The 14,957-nt window shown below is 39.3% G+C and overlaps 2 protein-coding genes across 3 annotated transcripts in view; one reads left to right on the top strand and one right to left on the bottom strand.

Moving 5' to 3' along the window:
- Nucleotides 1-4,710: 4,710 nt before the first annotated feature.
- On the top strand, nucleotides 4,711-12,359 carry myo1ha (myosin IHa). The gene is made up of 31 exons (XM_024275801.2): nucleotides 4,711-4,833; nucleotides 4,921-5,036; nucleotides 5,585-5,783; nucleotides 5,863-5,943; nucleotides 6,127-6,306; nucleotides 6,390-6,488; nucleotides 6,578-6,691; nucleotides 6,760-6,831; nucleotides 6,916-7,035; nucleotides 7,109-7,176; nucleotides 8,034-8,139; nucleotides 8,234-8,314; nucleotides 8,397-8,488; nucleotides 8,680-8,774; nucleotides 8,860-8,906; nucleotides 9,040-9,120; nucleotides 9,202-9,307; nucleotides 9,379-9,496; nucleotides 9,587-9,700; nucleotides 9,789-9,865; nucleotides 9,942-10,010; nucleotides 10,532-10,616; nucleotides 10,687-10,849; nucleotides 10,922-11,005; nucleotides 11,086-11,179; nucleotides 11,246-11,301; nucleotides 11,373-11,508; nucleotides 11,581-11,651; nucleotides 11,793-11,890; nucleotides 11,964-12,063; nucleotides 12,167-12,359. Exons 1-31 carry the CDS (start codon nucleotides 4,711-4,713, stop codon nucleotides 12,191-12,193), a joined length of 3,072 nt encoding a protein of 1,023 aa, XP_024131569.2. The 3' UTR covers nucleotides 12,194-12,359.
- Nucleotides 12,360-12,626: 267 nt separating this feature from the next.
- Nucleotides 12,627-14,957, bottom strand: part of kctd10 (potassium channel tetramerization domain containing 10) — a 4,008-nt gene continuing 1,677 nt past the window's right edge. For both annotated transcript variants that reach the window (XM_024275802.2, XM_024275803.2), the window contains exons 3-7: nucleotides 14,792-14,957; nucleotides 14,284-14,370; nucleotides 14,145-14,197; nucleotides 13,839-14,034; nucleotides 12,627-13,760 (exon numbers count right to left, since the gene is read on the bottom strand). The exon at nucleotides 14,792-14,957 is cut by the window's right edge and continues 2 nt beyond it. In XM_024275802.2, the coding sequence (XP_024131570.1) occupies nucleotides 13,542-13,760; nucleotides 13,839-14,034; nucleotides 14,145-14,197; nucleotides 14,284-14,370; nucleotides 14,792-14,957 (721 nt within the window). In that variant the 3' untranslated portion in view covers nucleotides 12,627-13,541. The remainder of the gene's footprint in view (nucleotides 13,761-13,838; nucleotides 14,035-14,144; nucleotides 14,198-14,283; nucleotides 14,371-14,791) is intronic.

Genomic DNA, 14,957 nt, shown 5'->3' with positions numbered 1-14,957 from the left:
AGCTGCCATATGAGGGAGACATCAAAATGCAGGAATGAGATACGGATAAACATGCTGGATAATGTGCTTTTAATTCATTTTACTGTTTTTCATGGGGATGTGGTTGCCCCGGTGATTTTCTTCATTTTGTGCTGACCGGGGTTGATTGGACAGAGAAAAGTGTGCACTTGTATGATGGGGGTATGACATCAGAATCTAGACTATGGGATTATTCATCTGTTATTCCAACATGCAAAATATCCCCACCGAATATAAACTGATAGTTTCTGCTCATCATTCTGTAATAGAAATAAATCCTTACTCAAACTCCAAAGATCTCTCCTTATTAAAATAACTTTACCCTGTCTCTGTCGTCTGTAAGTGTATCATCAGTTACACGTATTTGAAAACCTTTATTTTGGGTCACTTTGGACTTTATTAGTGACAGAACTCCCTTTTGATTACTCTCTGACATTCATGTGTGTTTTTCGAGTCAGACACGCATTTTTCTGATCATTAAAACACCACACAAACACCGTATTTCTATAAGTTTGTGTCTTTCTCCAAGGGACATCAACCCATCAGCGCAATTAGCTCTAAAGAGAAAAAGCCGCAAATTTTGAAAAAACAAAAACAAAATTTAAAAAATCTTTTATTTAAAAATAATTTTCTATCAAATTAAAGCCAGCTTTTCCTCCAGATTCCATGTTGTTTTTTCTTTTATGAGGCGGATTACAAAAACACTCCACGCATCTACTGCTGGTCCGGCCTGTCTGTCCAATTTTAGAGCCCTTTGTGGCCCACAAGTCTAAAAGTTTGCCCACCCTTGACCTATACCAAAAAAGGAAATAAATCTGTTATGTCAAAATTAGAAAATACCATTTGGATTGAGGTACTGTAGGTTTAAGTTACTATAACTTAAAAATGACCAAGTGCCATCACAGTGAACAACATACATGTGATAGCAGAAAAATGATCAATCCATTTCTACAATTCATTGTGTGGAAACACTTTGAATTTTGCAAAGATGTGACCATACAGTATGGGTTCATGTTCCAATAATGTTCAGTTTGTACTATTTTGATGTAGAAAAACAACTGTGGGCTGAGCTTTATGAAACTAAAATGTGAATGGATTTAATATTAATTCTTGCTTACTCGTTTGTTTACACATGTTTAATTTACACTTAATTATCTTGCAAGAAATACAAGGAATCTGGAAAACTTCAGCTGCAATGTCCAATACCAGATATTTATCTCTGAGTCACTCTGGTTGAATTTTTGGCTAAAGATGTCCTGGATGGATTTTTAGTCAGTGAATCTGATCGTTCAAACTGAGCCAGAATGGAATATGAATCGTATCAGCTGCAACAAATATTGAAATGCTTCAAATCGTTGTTGAAATGTATCACCCCTTTTAAACACCTTCTTAATTATTTTCAATTTTTGTTTCTCTTCTTTAAAATAGTAAATGGTAGTTACCTATATTATGCTATTTATATTTATAGAACTTTATAGTCAAATATTTGCACAAACTTAAAACCATCGGGAGCAATGTGGGGCTCAGGGTCTTCCCCGATCAGAGGTTGATCGCTCTACCTCTACACCATTTACAGCCTTTAATATTTTTTAGTTACAAACTGTTTCAGTTAGAGAGTCTGGAGTGGCACATTTTGATTTAAAAACTGTCTTTTGTCCTCCACAGAGAATAATAATAGACCTACAAGCATTTGGCAGCACAGACTGTGGCTCAAAACAAATGCTTTGTTTAACCATTGTTAAGATGAAAGCAGTGCATGATCAGACTGTAATCTACCCACCCAAATCAAAGATCAGAAATGGGACTGTGCCAGCTGGAAACATGTGTCTGGAGTCTTTTTGTTTTGGTTGTGATGTAATGGAGCTTGGAGAAGAAGAGATCTAGAAGAAAGAGAGAGGTAAAGAGGGATGAATGGATGTGCTTTGGATCTTGTTTCTGTCTTGTTACGTTACACTCAGTAAAGCAGCAGATACCCAGGTGAGCACTGAATAAGATATCTGTCTCTCCACCTCCTGCAGCATGAATGATTAAGCAATCGGCCCAATGCACCTTAACACTAAGATCACAAATATGGGGGTGTAGACGCTTACATCTTCAGCATCCCAGACTGCATGAAGGAGCTAATTGATTCTGTCTCAGCCGTAGTCTCCTGACTGCCATTTGTTCTCTGATTGTCTTAGTCAAGGAGACACGGGAGAGCGTCTTTATTGATGAAACATCTGTGGATGGGAGGACGTTCCTTCCCGTTTGGATCCGTACTGCAACTCTGCATTCACTTGAAAAACCAACCAGGCTTCAAAAATGCAGGTTTGAGATGAAAGTCTTTCAGTGTGTTTTTGATTGATAGTCAAAGCTCTTTACCACAGATCTGATGGGGCCACGTCAGGACAGAAGACAACTTAACTGATGGCTAAACTAACTAGGAAAAGTTTGGGTTAGTGGTCATCATTTTTGAAAAGGTGGAGAACCAGTTTCTGTGAAACAAGAAAAAAGTTTAAACTGATCATTTCTTTCAAAGTAAAAGCGTCATTATGACTTTAGGAGACAGGTCATCCGAGTCTAGTGCATCAAAAATCTGATGTAATTCCTATTAAACAGAAGATAAATAAACTTATTTGTGAGTAATCTTTACTTTTGTCTCTTCTAAATCCAGTTCTCAGACGGGTGACCTCATGTTTTTCCTGGATGACACTGTAGACCAAGAAGACGGCTCATATCTTAATTAAAAGACAATTGATTGCTCTCTGAGGGAACAAGGCAGTCTCACCTGATCTGACAGTCGCTTTAAGGATTTATTAGACGGCCTTTCTATGTGCTATACCTGAGGCTGGGATATCTATGGTTTAATTATAGGTGGAATTACAACTTCATCTGCTTGGTTAGATATGTAAAGCCATAATTGGTGAGGACTTTTCAAGCATTCAGATACTCTCTTTACTCGAGCCTCTATTATCCTTTGGTGCTGAGAACGCCCATTTAGTGTTCAGCCTTTAGAAACACCTCTGCTTCAAAGTGAAAGAAGAAATCTGCTTGACACTAAAGGTGGCCTGAATGGAAAACAGTAAACCTTCGGATTCAGTCGGAATACTGAAACCATTATGTGTTTCTATCACTGCTGAATTCATTAATGCTTGACAGGAGCTCATCCATGTTATCACTTGTAATACTGTATGGCAGACCCCCAAGTCACGCTGTCCTAGCGCATTGTTTTCTCATGCAGCCCTGAGAGTAGTTTGTTCCCATGAAGGAAGGGGGTGTCAGCGATACCCCGCACCAGCACCACCACCATCAGATTGATTCTGACGTCCAAAAAAGGGTCCCTTCAATGATATTGTTCACCTGTCTCATTGGCTTAAAATGGGTGGGTGGGAGCAGGTTGCTATGGGAAGGGGGTCGTGTGAGGGTTATTTGTGGGGACACGGGGTGAGGAGTATTGTTGGGGACAGGGGTGAGTGGGCTGGAAGGGGGTGCAGTGCTGACAGGTGGAGAGAGAAAAAAATAAAAACACTCTTATCTGACTGGCCTCCATCTTTCCACAGGGCCCTGCTTGAGCGGAGCCCAAATTACAGAACAGGAGCGCTTAGAACAAACCTCTATTGTTTGCCCTCGGGGCACTAAATGAGTGTCACAGCGAGCAGCGGGGCACGGACCGTTACTGCACTATTTAGTCTGTCCCGTTGTCTCAAGACGGCCCCGTTTCAGGGATTCTCAGATCAGACAAATGCTGCGCTCCTCCTCCCCCATTTCATTCGCCTTAACCCTTCCTCTGTACAGCTAACCCCTCCCCAACTCCTCACCCCAAAATAGGCCAAATCTCCTCCATTGTGTTTCGACTGCCTAGTGTGAAATTCAGTGTGACGTTAAATGTGTTCTAATGAATAATTACTGAATGGATATGCAGGGGGAATATGTGTAATGGATTGTAGACTGCATTTTAAAGACGTCTTTTTTGTCTCTGCTCCGTGGTATTTACAGGACAAAAACACTTGGCCTCTCTCAGAAGAAATGGGGGCTATAGGCAGAGGACAGAGGCATGGGAGGAGGAGTGCTGGTGGGGGCTTTGTGTCAATTAGATCCAATGGATTATCTTTTTTTAATGTTTTTACAGAGAGACTTGAGAATCAAAGGACTTCTGCTTCCAAAGGAGGGAGAGAGAAAAAAAGTCCAACAAAAGCTGTGAAAACCTTTGGTCTGAGTTTTGGTTCTGTGAATGCAAAACAGATTGGTGGAATTTTTTTTTTTTCCCACTATGCCCCTCAAATGCTTGGCCGGTTCATTTGCACACCGTGTTGTGTTTGGCTGAAGCATCAGCTCAAGGGAAACATGGGCCGCCTGCCAAGGTCCTTGTGTGTTGTGCAGCAAACATTATCTTCTGTGTGTTCTTTCGCACGATCACAGACATTCACCTAAAAGACATGTCGGACCCTCTGGACCTCCTATTTTGTAGAGCTAACAGAAAACGTGTTTGTGCTTTTTTTCTGTGCTTTTCGCCTCTCTCATGGAGCCCTGTATCACCTCAATGAGTCGCAGTGCACGGCTAAAATGCAGAAATATATTATTTCTGGCTTAACTTTTTTCCAATAAGTTCAGAATACTGATGAAAAAATTTATTAAAATGTTAAATTTGCTATTACAGTTGCTTTGAGGCTGTCCAAACTTCTGACGGCTTTTCTCCGACAGGGTCAGCTGGACATGGAGGGCGCTCTGACTGCCAGGGACAGAGTTGGAATCCAGGACTTTGTCCTTCTGGAGGAGACCACCGAGGCGGCCTTCATCAGCAATCTGAAAAAACGCTACAGCAAAGACCTAATCTATGTGAGTCGAACAAAAAATATTTTAAACATAGACGGGGAGCATTATCACAAAAAAATATGACCAAATCTAACTTTTTTGTTTCCTTAGACTTACATTGGCACATTATTGGTGTCTGTCAATCCCTATAAGGAGCTGGATATCTACAACAAGAAGCAGATGGACACATACATGGGAGTCAACTTTTTTGAACTTCCACCACACATGTGAGCAGGAAGAATTACGGTTTTAGATCTGCAGTAAAGAAACAATAATATAGACATGTCCAAGCCAGGAAAAAAATGGCCTTTTTCCCAATCAAAGTTTTCTCAATTAATTTTTATCTTCTTTGGAACATAGTTCTGAAAATAAGCTTCTGGGCCATCCTGATTTTTGCCTAAAATCCAATATGGCGGCCAGAAATCCAATATGGCTCCCCTCAACATTTTAATGTGCAGCAAACTTTTTTCTGGCTCACTTTACATCCAATAAATGTATTACGAACAGATACAAACATGATGCCAACATATCCAATAAACCCATCAAAAGTAGTCTATGACATCATAGCAGAGCGTGACCTCCTAAATCAATGAACTGTCCATCATATTCCTGGTCCATCTTATCCCTCATAAATAAATACAAACATAATGCTGACCGACCAAAGTAACCCATTAGAAGCACGTCTCCCATACACATTTCAAATACACTGCATAGTCACATCCGCTCTAAAATGTACATCCATTCCTGCTAAAAAACTTGAATTTCTTCTTTCCAGCTACGCGTTGGCAGATAATGCCTACCACACCATGCTGACTGAGTTCAACAACCACTTCATTCTCATCTCTGGTGAGAGTGGAGCGGGAAAGACTGAGGCCTCAAAGAAGATCCTGCAGTTTTATGCGGTCAGCTGTCCCAGCACCACCTTAATGAGCACCGTCAGAGACAAAATGCTCATGTCAAATCCTGTCCTGGAGGTCACCCAACATTTTCACTTCAAATATTCAACGATGGAGGTGCTTTTGATTGCTTTGTGACATCAATGTCTCCCAACAGGCTTTTGGGAACGCCAAAACACTAAAAAACAACAACTCAAGTCGGTTTGGGAAGTACATGGACATTCAGTTTGACAGCCAGGTGAGGATCCACAGTGGTAAGATAATAATGCTCAAACGTGAAGCTAGAAAATACAAATTAAAGAAATGGGTAAATTGTTAGTTTTAAGGAGCTACTTCCTAAAAGTTTCTGGTCACTGGACCATAGGCTGTGTTTCTTCTGCAAGTTGTAGAGCAGCTGTCTTTAGGATCATGATGCCCGTAGGGGGATGCTGTCGGAGGCCACATCCTGAACTACCTGCTGGAGAAATCCAGGGTTGTACATCAGAACCACGGAGAGAGAAACTTCCACATCTTCTACCAGCTTGTGGAGGGAGCATCCGACAGTTTGCTGCAGCAGCTGGGCTTGGAAAGAGACTGCCAACATTACAACTATCTAACGCAAGTATGTATGACTTGATTTTGGCTTTTATTTTTTTAGAAAAGGTAGAACAAAAAGATCTTAACTGGGTTTTTTGTATCCAACAGGGGGAGTGTGCCACTGTCCCATCCATTAATGACAAAAACGACTGGAAATCAGTCAAAAATGCCCTACAAGTCATTGAATTTGATGAGGTCAACACTAAAGTAAGTTGGTTTGTTCTGCACGTCAAAGCTGAAAGTGTAGCTTTCTCAAAGGGTTTGCAAAAATAATTAAAATCTCAATTCCTGTCTAGTACTTGTTTGAGGTTGTTGCAAGTGTTCTTCACTTGGGGAATGTTCAGTTTGACACCGGCAATAAAGATCAAGCACTTTTGAACGACAACACGGAGCTGCAGTGGGTTTCCAAAGTAAGAACAACAACAAAAAAAAAACAATTCTTTAACAAAGACAGAAATTGATTGGTTTTCCTTCACAGCTCCTGGGTGTGGACGCCCAGAGTCTTCAGGAGGAACTTACATTTAGGAAGATTGAAGCCAAACGGGAGCAGGTTCATTGCTTTACTTAAACATTAAGCTGAAGTTTTCTTTGTGTTTAAAATCTCTGAATACTCTGAATATTTCTCACCGTGAAGGTTCTCAGTCCGTTCACTACGGATCACGCCATTTATGCCAGGGATGCTCTCGCTAAAGCTATTTATGGGCAGACCTTCACCTGGTTGGTCCACAGGATCAATGAGTCCACAGAAAACAAGGTGAGAACAATAGATTTTGACAAATAGCAAATCTGAGAAGGTGACATGACTCTTACTGATACTTCTCTCCCAGGATGCCTCTCAGAAAACTGTTATAGGACTATTGGATATTTATGGATTTGAGGTCTTTTACGTCAACAGGTGGGTGGCACTTTAAATGTTTGGCCAAATAAAACAAAGTCACTAATGGAAAAAGTTGTGGCACACAGGTTTCCCTCTAACAGTCCACAGGCTCTGTGTTAATTTTTAATGTACTTGTGAGCCGATATTTGGTATTTTCTTAATAAACTTGTTGAGTTTTGGCTTTTTTGTGCACTCAACAGTGGATTCATTAAAAAAACAAGTGAAGCTAATGTAAAAAAAATCCTAATGTTCAGTTGGCAGAAGGTGAAAAGAGCTAAATAGATTTAGATGATTTCTGAAGGAAGAAACTAGAAGTATTTAACGTCCATAGACAGTACTGACCACTGTCAAGTGCCATGCGTTGATTAAAAGAGGTGTGAGGTTATTGACTGGAAAGTTGCACAGTGGTGAGAAGCTAAGGACAGCTTTTGCTTCTTGTGCTGGACACAAAGACTGTTTTCTCTCTGGCAAAATTCCCTGTGTCTTTTCCAAGTTGGCACATGAACCGAGACATTTAGGCCACAAAAACAAGGCACAGAAACTCTGTTTAGGTTTAGAATTACAACTATTATTTATATACTAGATGTTAAGATTTTGATCTACACCTTATAATGTTTGCTAGAACTTGGAAAAAAAAGCTAAAAAAGTGTGTGTAATGTTTCTTAATTTCATAAACAACTCTTAATTATAAATTACAAATCACAACTCTTAAAAGTTTAATTTAAAAAAGTCACAAGCTCATGATTTTCATGTGTTTTAGCATTAGTATCGGTAACGTACTTTTGTAAAATATCACCACAATTAAATTCTAAAATTCTGGAAAATTGGCAAGTTTTATAACTTATTTGTTTTAAACCCTTGTTTTTTTTTTGTAGTTTTGAGCAATTTTGTATCAACTACTGCAATGAGAAGCTGCAGCAGCTTTTCATCCAGCTGACTCTCAAAGCTGAGCAAGAGGAATATGAAGCGGAGGGGATCGAGGTGAGCTGGGCTGATAAAAGGCTTTTAAATTGTTTTTCCTTTTAAATCATTTTATTTTTAAACAATGTATCATTGCCAATTTTTCTTTTTTCAGTGGGAAACGGTTCAGTTCTTCAACAACAAGATTATTTGCGATCTGGTTGAAGAGAAACACAGAGGAATCATATCATTACTGGTGCAACCGAACAGACAGACCATAAAATGAATGAAAATGAAAAAGATAATCACTCACTTATTTATTTATGATCCTTTTTCAGGATGAAGAGTGTCTTAGGCCGGGCGATGCCACTGATCTCACCTTTCTGGAGAGGTTAGAAGAAAAGATGGGAAATCATCCACACTTTGTCACGTGAGTTCAATGTCAATTTCAGTTTTATAAATGATTGAGTCACTTTACATCCTTGGTGATTCAGAAATGTGACTGCATTAAATGTATTGGTTAGTTGATAGAATATTGAATAAAAGTAGTTTTTAAGTTTTGTTATTCTGCATCTTGTGACTAAAGTAAACTTGCATTTTGTCTGTAATCTTTGACTCCAGACACAAACTGGCTGACATAACCACACGTAGGACGCTGGAGAGGGGAGATTTCCGTCTCCTGCATTATGCCGGGGAGGTCACCTACTGTGTTGTGGGTAAGAATCCCACCCTTTTCTTTTTTTATTTCAAAATTAAAGTTTATGATTTTTTTATGTTTATTTTAGTTCTTCAATATTCTAGGTTTCCTTGACAAAAATAACGACCTGTTATACAGAAACATAAAAGATGTAAGTTGACAGTTTTGTACCAAATTGAATGAAATCAGACATCCCTTGACAGGAAAACTTTTATTGTATTATTTTGTTGACTTATTGGGAATAACAAGTTTTAATAAACTTGTATTTTCAATCCCTCTTAAAGTTGATGTGTCAATCCAAAAACGCCATCGTCAGTGAGTGCTTCTCCAATATGGACCGAGGCAACAAACGAAGGCCAGAAACGGTAACAAATACTTATATCCGCCTGCTTAACCAATCAAGTAATAAACTTCTGTCAGAAGTGACCTTCATGTTTCATCTTTAGGTGGCGACTCAGTTTAAGAGCAGCCTGCTGAAGCTGACAGAGATGCTGGTGGCTAAACAGGCCTGGTACATTCGCTGTCTGAAGTCTAACGAGTCCAAGCAGCCTGGTATGTCAGCTTTTATAAAGGATTTAAATGAACTTTGAGGGAATCATCTTTGATTTTGCACTTAAATGCAGGTCAGTTTGATGAAGCACTCATCAGGCACCAGGTGAAGTACTTGGGCTTGATGGAGCATCTCAGAGTTAGGAGAGCTGGATTTGCATACCGGCGCAAATATGAGGACTTCTTAAAAAGGTATTGAACTCCGATATTGTTAGAAATCAATACTTGCTGGATTGATTTAGGGACAAAAGTGCAGTGAGAATTCTCTGGAACTTTCTGCAGATATAAGCCTCTGTGCCCAGCCACCTGGCCTCACTGGAGGGGGTTTCCGTCTGACGGAGTGGAGGTGCTGGTTCAACATTTGGGCTACCTGCCAGATGAATACAAAATGGGACGGTAAGGAAAGTGATCTTCATCACACACACACACACACACAAAAAGAGGGAAAATAAGAAAAAAAAGCATTTTTATTTGATTTTTGTAGCACCAAAATATTCATTCGTCATCCCCGAACACTTTACGCCACAGAGGACGCTTATGAGAGATGCAAACATGAACTGGGTATGTTCAAATCAAATATGGAAACTTTTCATTGTTTCTGAATTTAGTCCTTTACTGTTGGTCTTTGGGTTTGCAGCGACGCGCCTGCAGGCCAAATACAAAGGATACAAGGCGAAGGGAGAATTCCGAAAGCAAAAGGAGGCCGGTAAACACCACAGAACATGACACTCAGTGAAGCTAGAGAGCTGGAGGTTCTTTTCTGTTTAACTTATTTATTATATATTGCTTCTTTGGTTGAGTAAAGATGGGAGCAGTTTTTAATTTGCAACTCGGTCATGTCCAATATTCTAGTTTAACTTTTCCCCAAACAAAACATGAATATTCCTATTTGCCAATGTGATATAGCCTTTACTTTCTAAGTAAAGTTTTGAATTCTTGTAACTAAAACACACAACTCTCATGTGTTCACTAAGCAAATAAAATTCTTGAGTATTTATATAAAGTGCGTCCAGTTATGATATTCAGATATTTTTATGACCCTTTAGAAACAACTCATTCTTGAATTTTTGTAGAAGTGTCCTTGTAAAGAAGAAAATTAAGTTTCTTTTAAAAGATGCAGGACTCATTTTCACATCCAAAATATAGATATAGCAACACAAAATGAAAAAAATGACAATTGCATCAATCAATATAATGTTTTCTGTAACTTTATTTTGAATTCCTCAGCCACTAAAATAGAAAGTTGCTGGAGAGGAACCCAGGCCAGGAAAGAGAGAGAAAAGAGAGAATGGGCAATAAAGGTCATCAAAAAGTAAGGACAATGATTTGAGAATCATAGATCGCTGAGTTGAAGCTACAGCCGCTTTCCCACTTGGTTTCAGATTCATCAATGGATATTTGAACAGAGGGGAGGCGAAAACCACAGATAACTCCGAATACTTGGCCTTTGTGAGGCAAAGTTACTTAAACAGACTCAAAGACAATCTGCCAAAGACAGTTTTGGATAAAACCACCTGGCTGACTCCGCCCTCTGTGGTCAAAGAGGTACTGGAGCATTTTGTGGATTAAATTGGTGTTTTTTCCCCCTGACTCTGTGCATCCCTGCTGTTTTTGAAGACATCAGAGATTCTGCGTAAGCTGCATTATCGTCTGATGGTGAGGAAATATGTGAGAGGACTCACACCTCAGAGGAAGGCCCAAGTAAGAGCATTAAATATCTTATTTAAGTCTCTGTTATAATGTCGTATATACATTTTAAATTCACTTTTATTTTCTTAAAGCTTCAACTGAAACTTGTCACCAGCACTATTTTCAAAGGCAACAAAGACAGCTATCCACAAAGTGTCCCTCGGCCTTTTTTGGACACGAGAATAAGTAAGTCTCTAAAATTGAACCACAATACCTTTTTTATTCTTAGGATTCATAACACATGTTCTGCAGGTGACCAAGAAATCAACCCAAAAGTTCTTCAGACAATTCGCAACGAGCGGATTAAGGTAACAAAACGATCAGCTGGTTTTTCGAGACAATCCAGGGATTCACATCTTTGTGTTGTGTCTGTCTGCAGTACAGTGTTCCGGTGATTAAATACGACAGAAATGGCTTCAAACCACGACCCCGGCAGCTCATCCTCACTCAGACTGCAGCCTATCTGATCGAGGAATCCAAAGTCAAACAGAGACTGCCGTACACATCTCTTAAAGGTCAGAACCATAACAAATGGCTATAAGTTGTTTTCTTCAAGTGGTGAAAAAGTCACAGGCACCTCTCTGCAGGGATTTCAGTCAGTAACTTGACAGATGGGATTATTGTCTTGCATACTAGCAGCGAAGACCCCAAACAAAAGGTGGGTTTAAAAAAAAAAACATTTGGATTTAATACTTTAAAATAAATTAAAGCATAAATAGAAAAAATTGACTTGGTAACAAATTACAATGAACTTTAAAAATAAAATAGTGAATGATCTGTTTTACTGTGGTTGTTTAAGGGGGATCTGGTTATCCAGTGTGACCATCTGTATGAGTTCTTGACAAAGCTCTGCGTCATTGCTAACAAACAGAACGCAGTCCGGATTGTTCAGGGAAGGTGAGTGTGCAGAGATGTGAACATATGTTTTAAAATGTGTTTTTGCACTAATTTCTTTTATTATAACTGTCAGCATAAAGATTGAAATCCAGGCGGGGAAGGAAAGTGCAGTGAACTTCAGTACTGGGCAGGAGCCCATGGTGTACAAAGCCAAAAACGGACATCTTACGGTGGTGAGTGGAGTCTAGACAGTGCAGTGAAATATCAGATACACTTTTTAGTTTAATTGAAATCTTATCTGCAAATCCAGAAGATGGTTTCTGTCTGTCCCTGCAGGTTGCCACTCGAGCGAGGGTGAGGTAGGTGTGTGCGGCTGAAGGAGAAACTCAATGAGCCCCTGCATATTTCATCAGGAGACCCCTTGGCAGAGGATCAGCTCCTGACCACAGATACCTGGAGGATCCAGTTTGAGTCATTTGCTTAAAAAGAGCTCATTTGTCAGCAATAAATGAGATCAAATACTTTTCCACTCATGGTAATAAATTACAAAACTACTTTATACATATCATGCATCAACTAAAAAGAGCACAAGTGTTACCTGTCTGCTCAGTGACTTCCACAGTAAAGATTGATGATTAATCCAGAGCTTCATGCATTAGGTTGACTTGATGAACAACATTGATACTTGCCAAAAACATGAGACAAAACCGTTTTAGAAATGTTCCTTTGCCCAAATCCATCTGTAATCATCTGATATGTTAATTTATAGAATAAAAATTACAATTAAAAGCATAAATCTTTGTAGAAATTTATTCAATATAATGTATAAATATAAAACATACACTTCAGTTCGTTTTTGTACAACAGATGTGTGTGAATTGCAATGAGACAAATTTCAACTTAAACCTTTAGTGTGCAAACAATACATTCCTTAATGAATGCAATGATGAAAGACAGGTCTAATTTCCCTCCCTGTTAAAAGCTTGTAGACAGGGCTCCTTTCCTGCCAGGAAGATCTCCAGTTACACTCACTCATTACATCATTCAATCAACCAAGAGCACTCAACACACCAAGTCACTATTCAGGTTCGTTTTGCTAAAAAACTGGTTAGTTTTGTGGAGTGAAAATACAAATAACCGAAATTATACAGTGAAACGATGCATCTATTGATATCTTATATATAATTTTAGAAAAGTTTAATATCTTGCAGGCTACAAAAGTAGGCCTCGCTTGTAACATGTGAAACAGTGCCATCGTGTGGCCTTAAAAGGAACAGCAGGAGTTTCTAGTGGATCCAAAAGGACCAACTATTTTTATGTCTTCTTCACCTAATTCATATAATTCTTATCCTCTATGTCACACAGAGACACACTCAAAACATACAAAAACTAAAATAAAATAAAAAAGATTTATACTGTCAGTTGTCTCTGTCACAGGCTGGTGAAATTGTGGTTGCACACATGCACATCTCTGAGCTCCTGCTGTGGCCAACATACAAAATGCTACAGTTTCAGAAGAAAAGACAAAGAAACAGAAAACACTAAATCACTCCATCACTAAACACAGATCAAATTCACTCATTTCCATCTCATCAAAAAGGCTGATAAAAGACAGGAAGTCAGAAAGTGAAGCACTCAGTTGTAAGGCACAAGCACGGCACACAGACTATCCAAGGTCAGAGATGCAGTTTGGCGAGTCAGAGGAGGAAAGTCACTGGTGGTGGTGCGTGCGGTCATCTGGACGTTTGATATGAATTCTACGAACTCGTTCAATTCGTTCCCGCTCTTCTTCCTCGTCCAGATGGTTAGAACGTCCAGCGGCACCCCCTGTGGCCTCCAGAAGAGCATTGTCTGGACCCCGGCCATCGTGAGACTCGTACAAAAGGATGTTGAGAGTCTCTTCATAGATTCGTGCTTCGGGAAATTCAACCTTTGTGTGCCAAGAAATGCAAAGTTAATAAATAAAGTTGAACCTTTTCTATAAAAGGACACTAAAAAGTGTATTTACCTTTGTCTGTTTCTTTTCTGTGGCGTACACAATGGAAGTGCAGCATACTTCAGCAATCTTCCGACCCTGGCCATAAAACGACCAGCAACAGATCTCATCTCCAATTACGTCTTTGATGAAAAGTACTCGGCCGTTGAACCGCAAAGACAGCTTGTCAAACAGCTCAATATTCTTTAGCATGTTGTCATCCGAATTGCTAAAGAAGAGATGGAGTTTCTGTATGACCAAATACTGAGCATGATACCAACAGGAGACACTTTTTTAATGAAATGGAGAAAAACATTTTATGAGAAGAAGAGGACTCACCTGGTGTATGAATATTTGTTGTTGCTTCTATTATACAGCAGCTTTACAGTAGGCTATAAAAAATGTTTATTAAAAGAACATCTAAATACCAAGTCAAGACAAATGCATTTTGCATATATTACAATGAAACAGAACCTACTTTATTTGAAGTTGCAATAAGTCTTTGCTCTTCTTTAGAAGATGTCATCAAAGGCACTTTACATAGAGGTTCATATGTTTCTTTGTTCTGGAAGAAGGATATTTAATTAAAGAAGGAAGAAAAAACTAAACAAAAAACAAATAAACAAAGCCAAGAAGTTTTAAATTAGTAATAAAAAGGGAAAAAGACAAATGGGTTATTTACAACCAATTTTTAATCAATCAATCAAATGGACTATACTTCTATATAGAGTGCTTCTCTATCCTTATTAAGGCACTTCACAGTCACAAGTCCCATTCACACACTCATGGTGGCAGAGGTGCCATGCAAGGCGCTAAACAGACCACCAGGAGCAGTGTGGAATTCAGTGTCTTGCCCAAGGACACTTCCAACACAAGGGCAGCCAGAGCGGGAACTGAACCTGCGATTTTCTGATTAGAGGTTGATTATCTTTGTGCAATGGCTACCCTACTTGTAAAAACCAAAACAACTGTGTTGTTAAGGGTACCTGCAAGGCAGCTGTGCATTCATCAGAAAGCCCTTGAACAAGGTAGTACTTGGCCTCAGCAAGAAGTTCCTCAGTTTCTCGACGGCTGTCTGGCAGTGGGACAGCTCCATCTCGTAAAAAGTTGAGGATTGTTCCAAAGTGTTTCCCACAGCGATCGATAAGGATC

Source organism: Oryzias melastigma, linkage group LG9 (assembly GCF_002922805.2).
Source record: "Oryzias melastigma strain HK-1 linkage group LG9, ASM292280v2, whole genome shotgun sequence".
NCBI classification, from domain to species: domain Eukaryota; kingdom Metazoa; phylum Chordata; class Actinopteri; order Beloniformes; family Adrianichthyidae; genus Oryzias; species Oryzias melastigma.
Note: the sequence above shows the minus strand (reverse complement) of the source record. Positions and strands in the feature narration are given on the sequence as shown.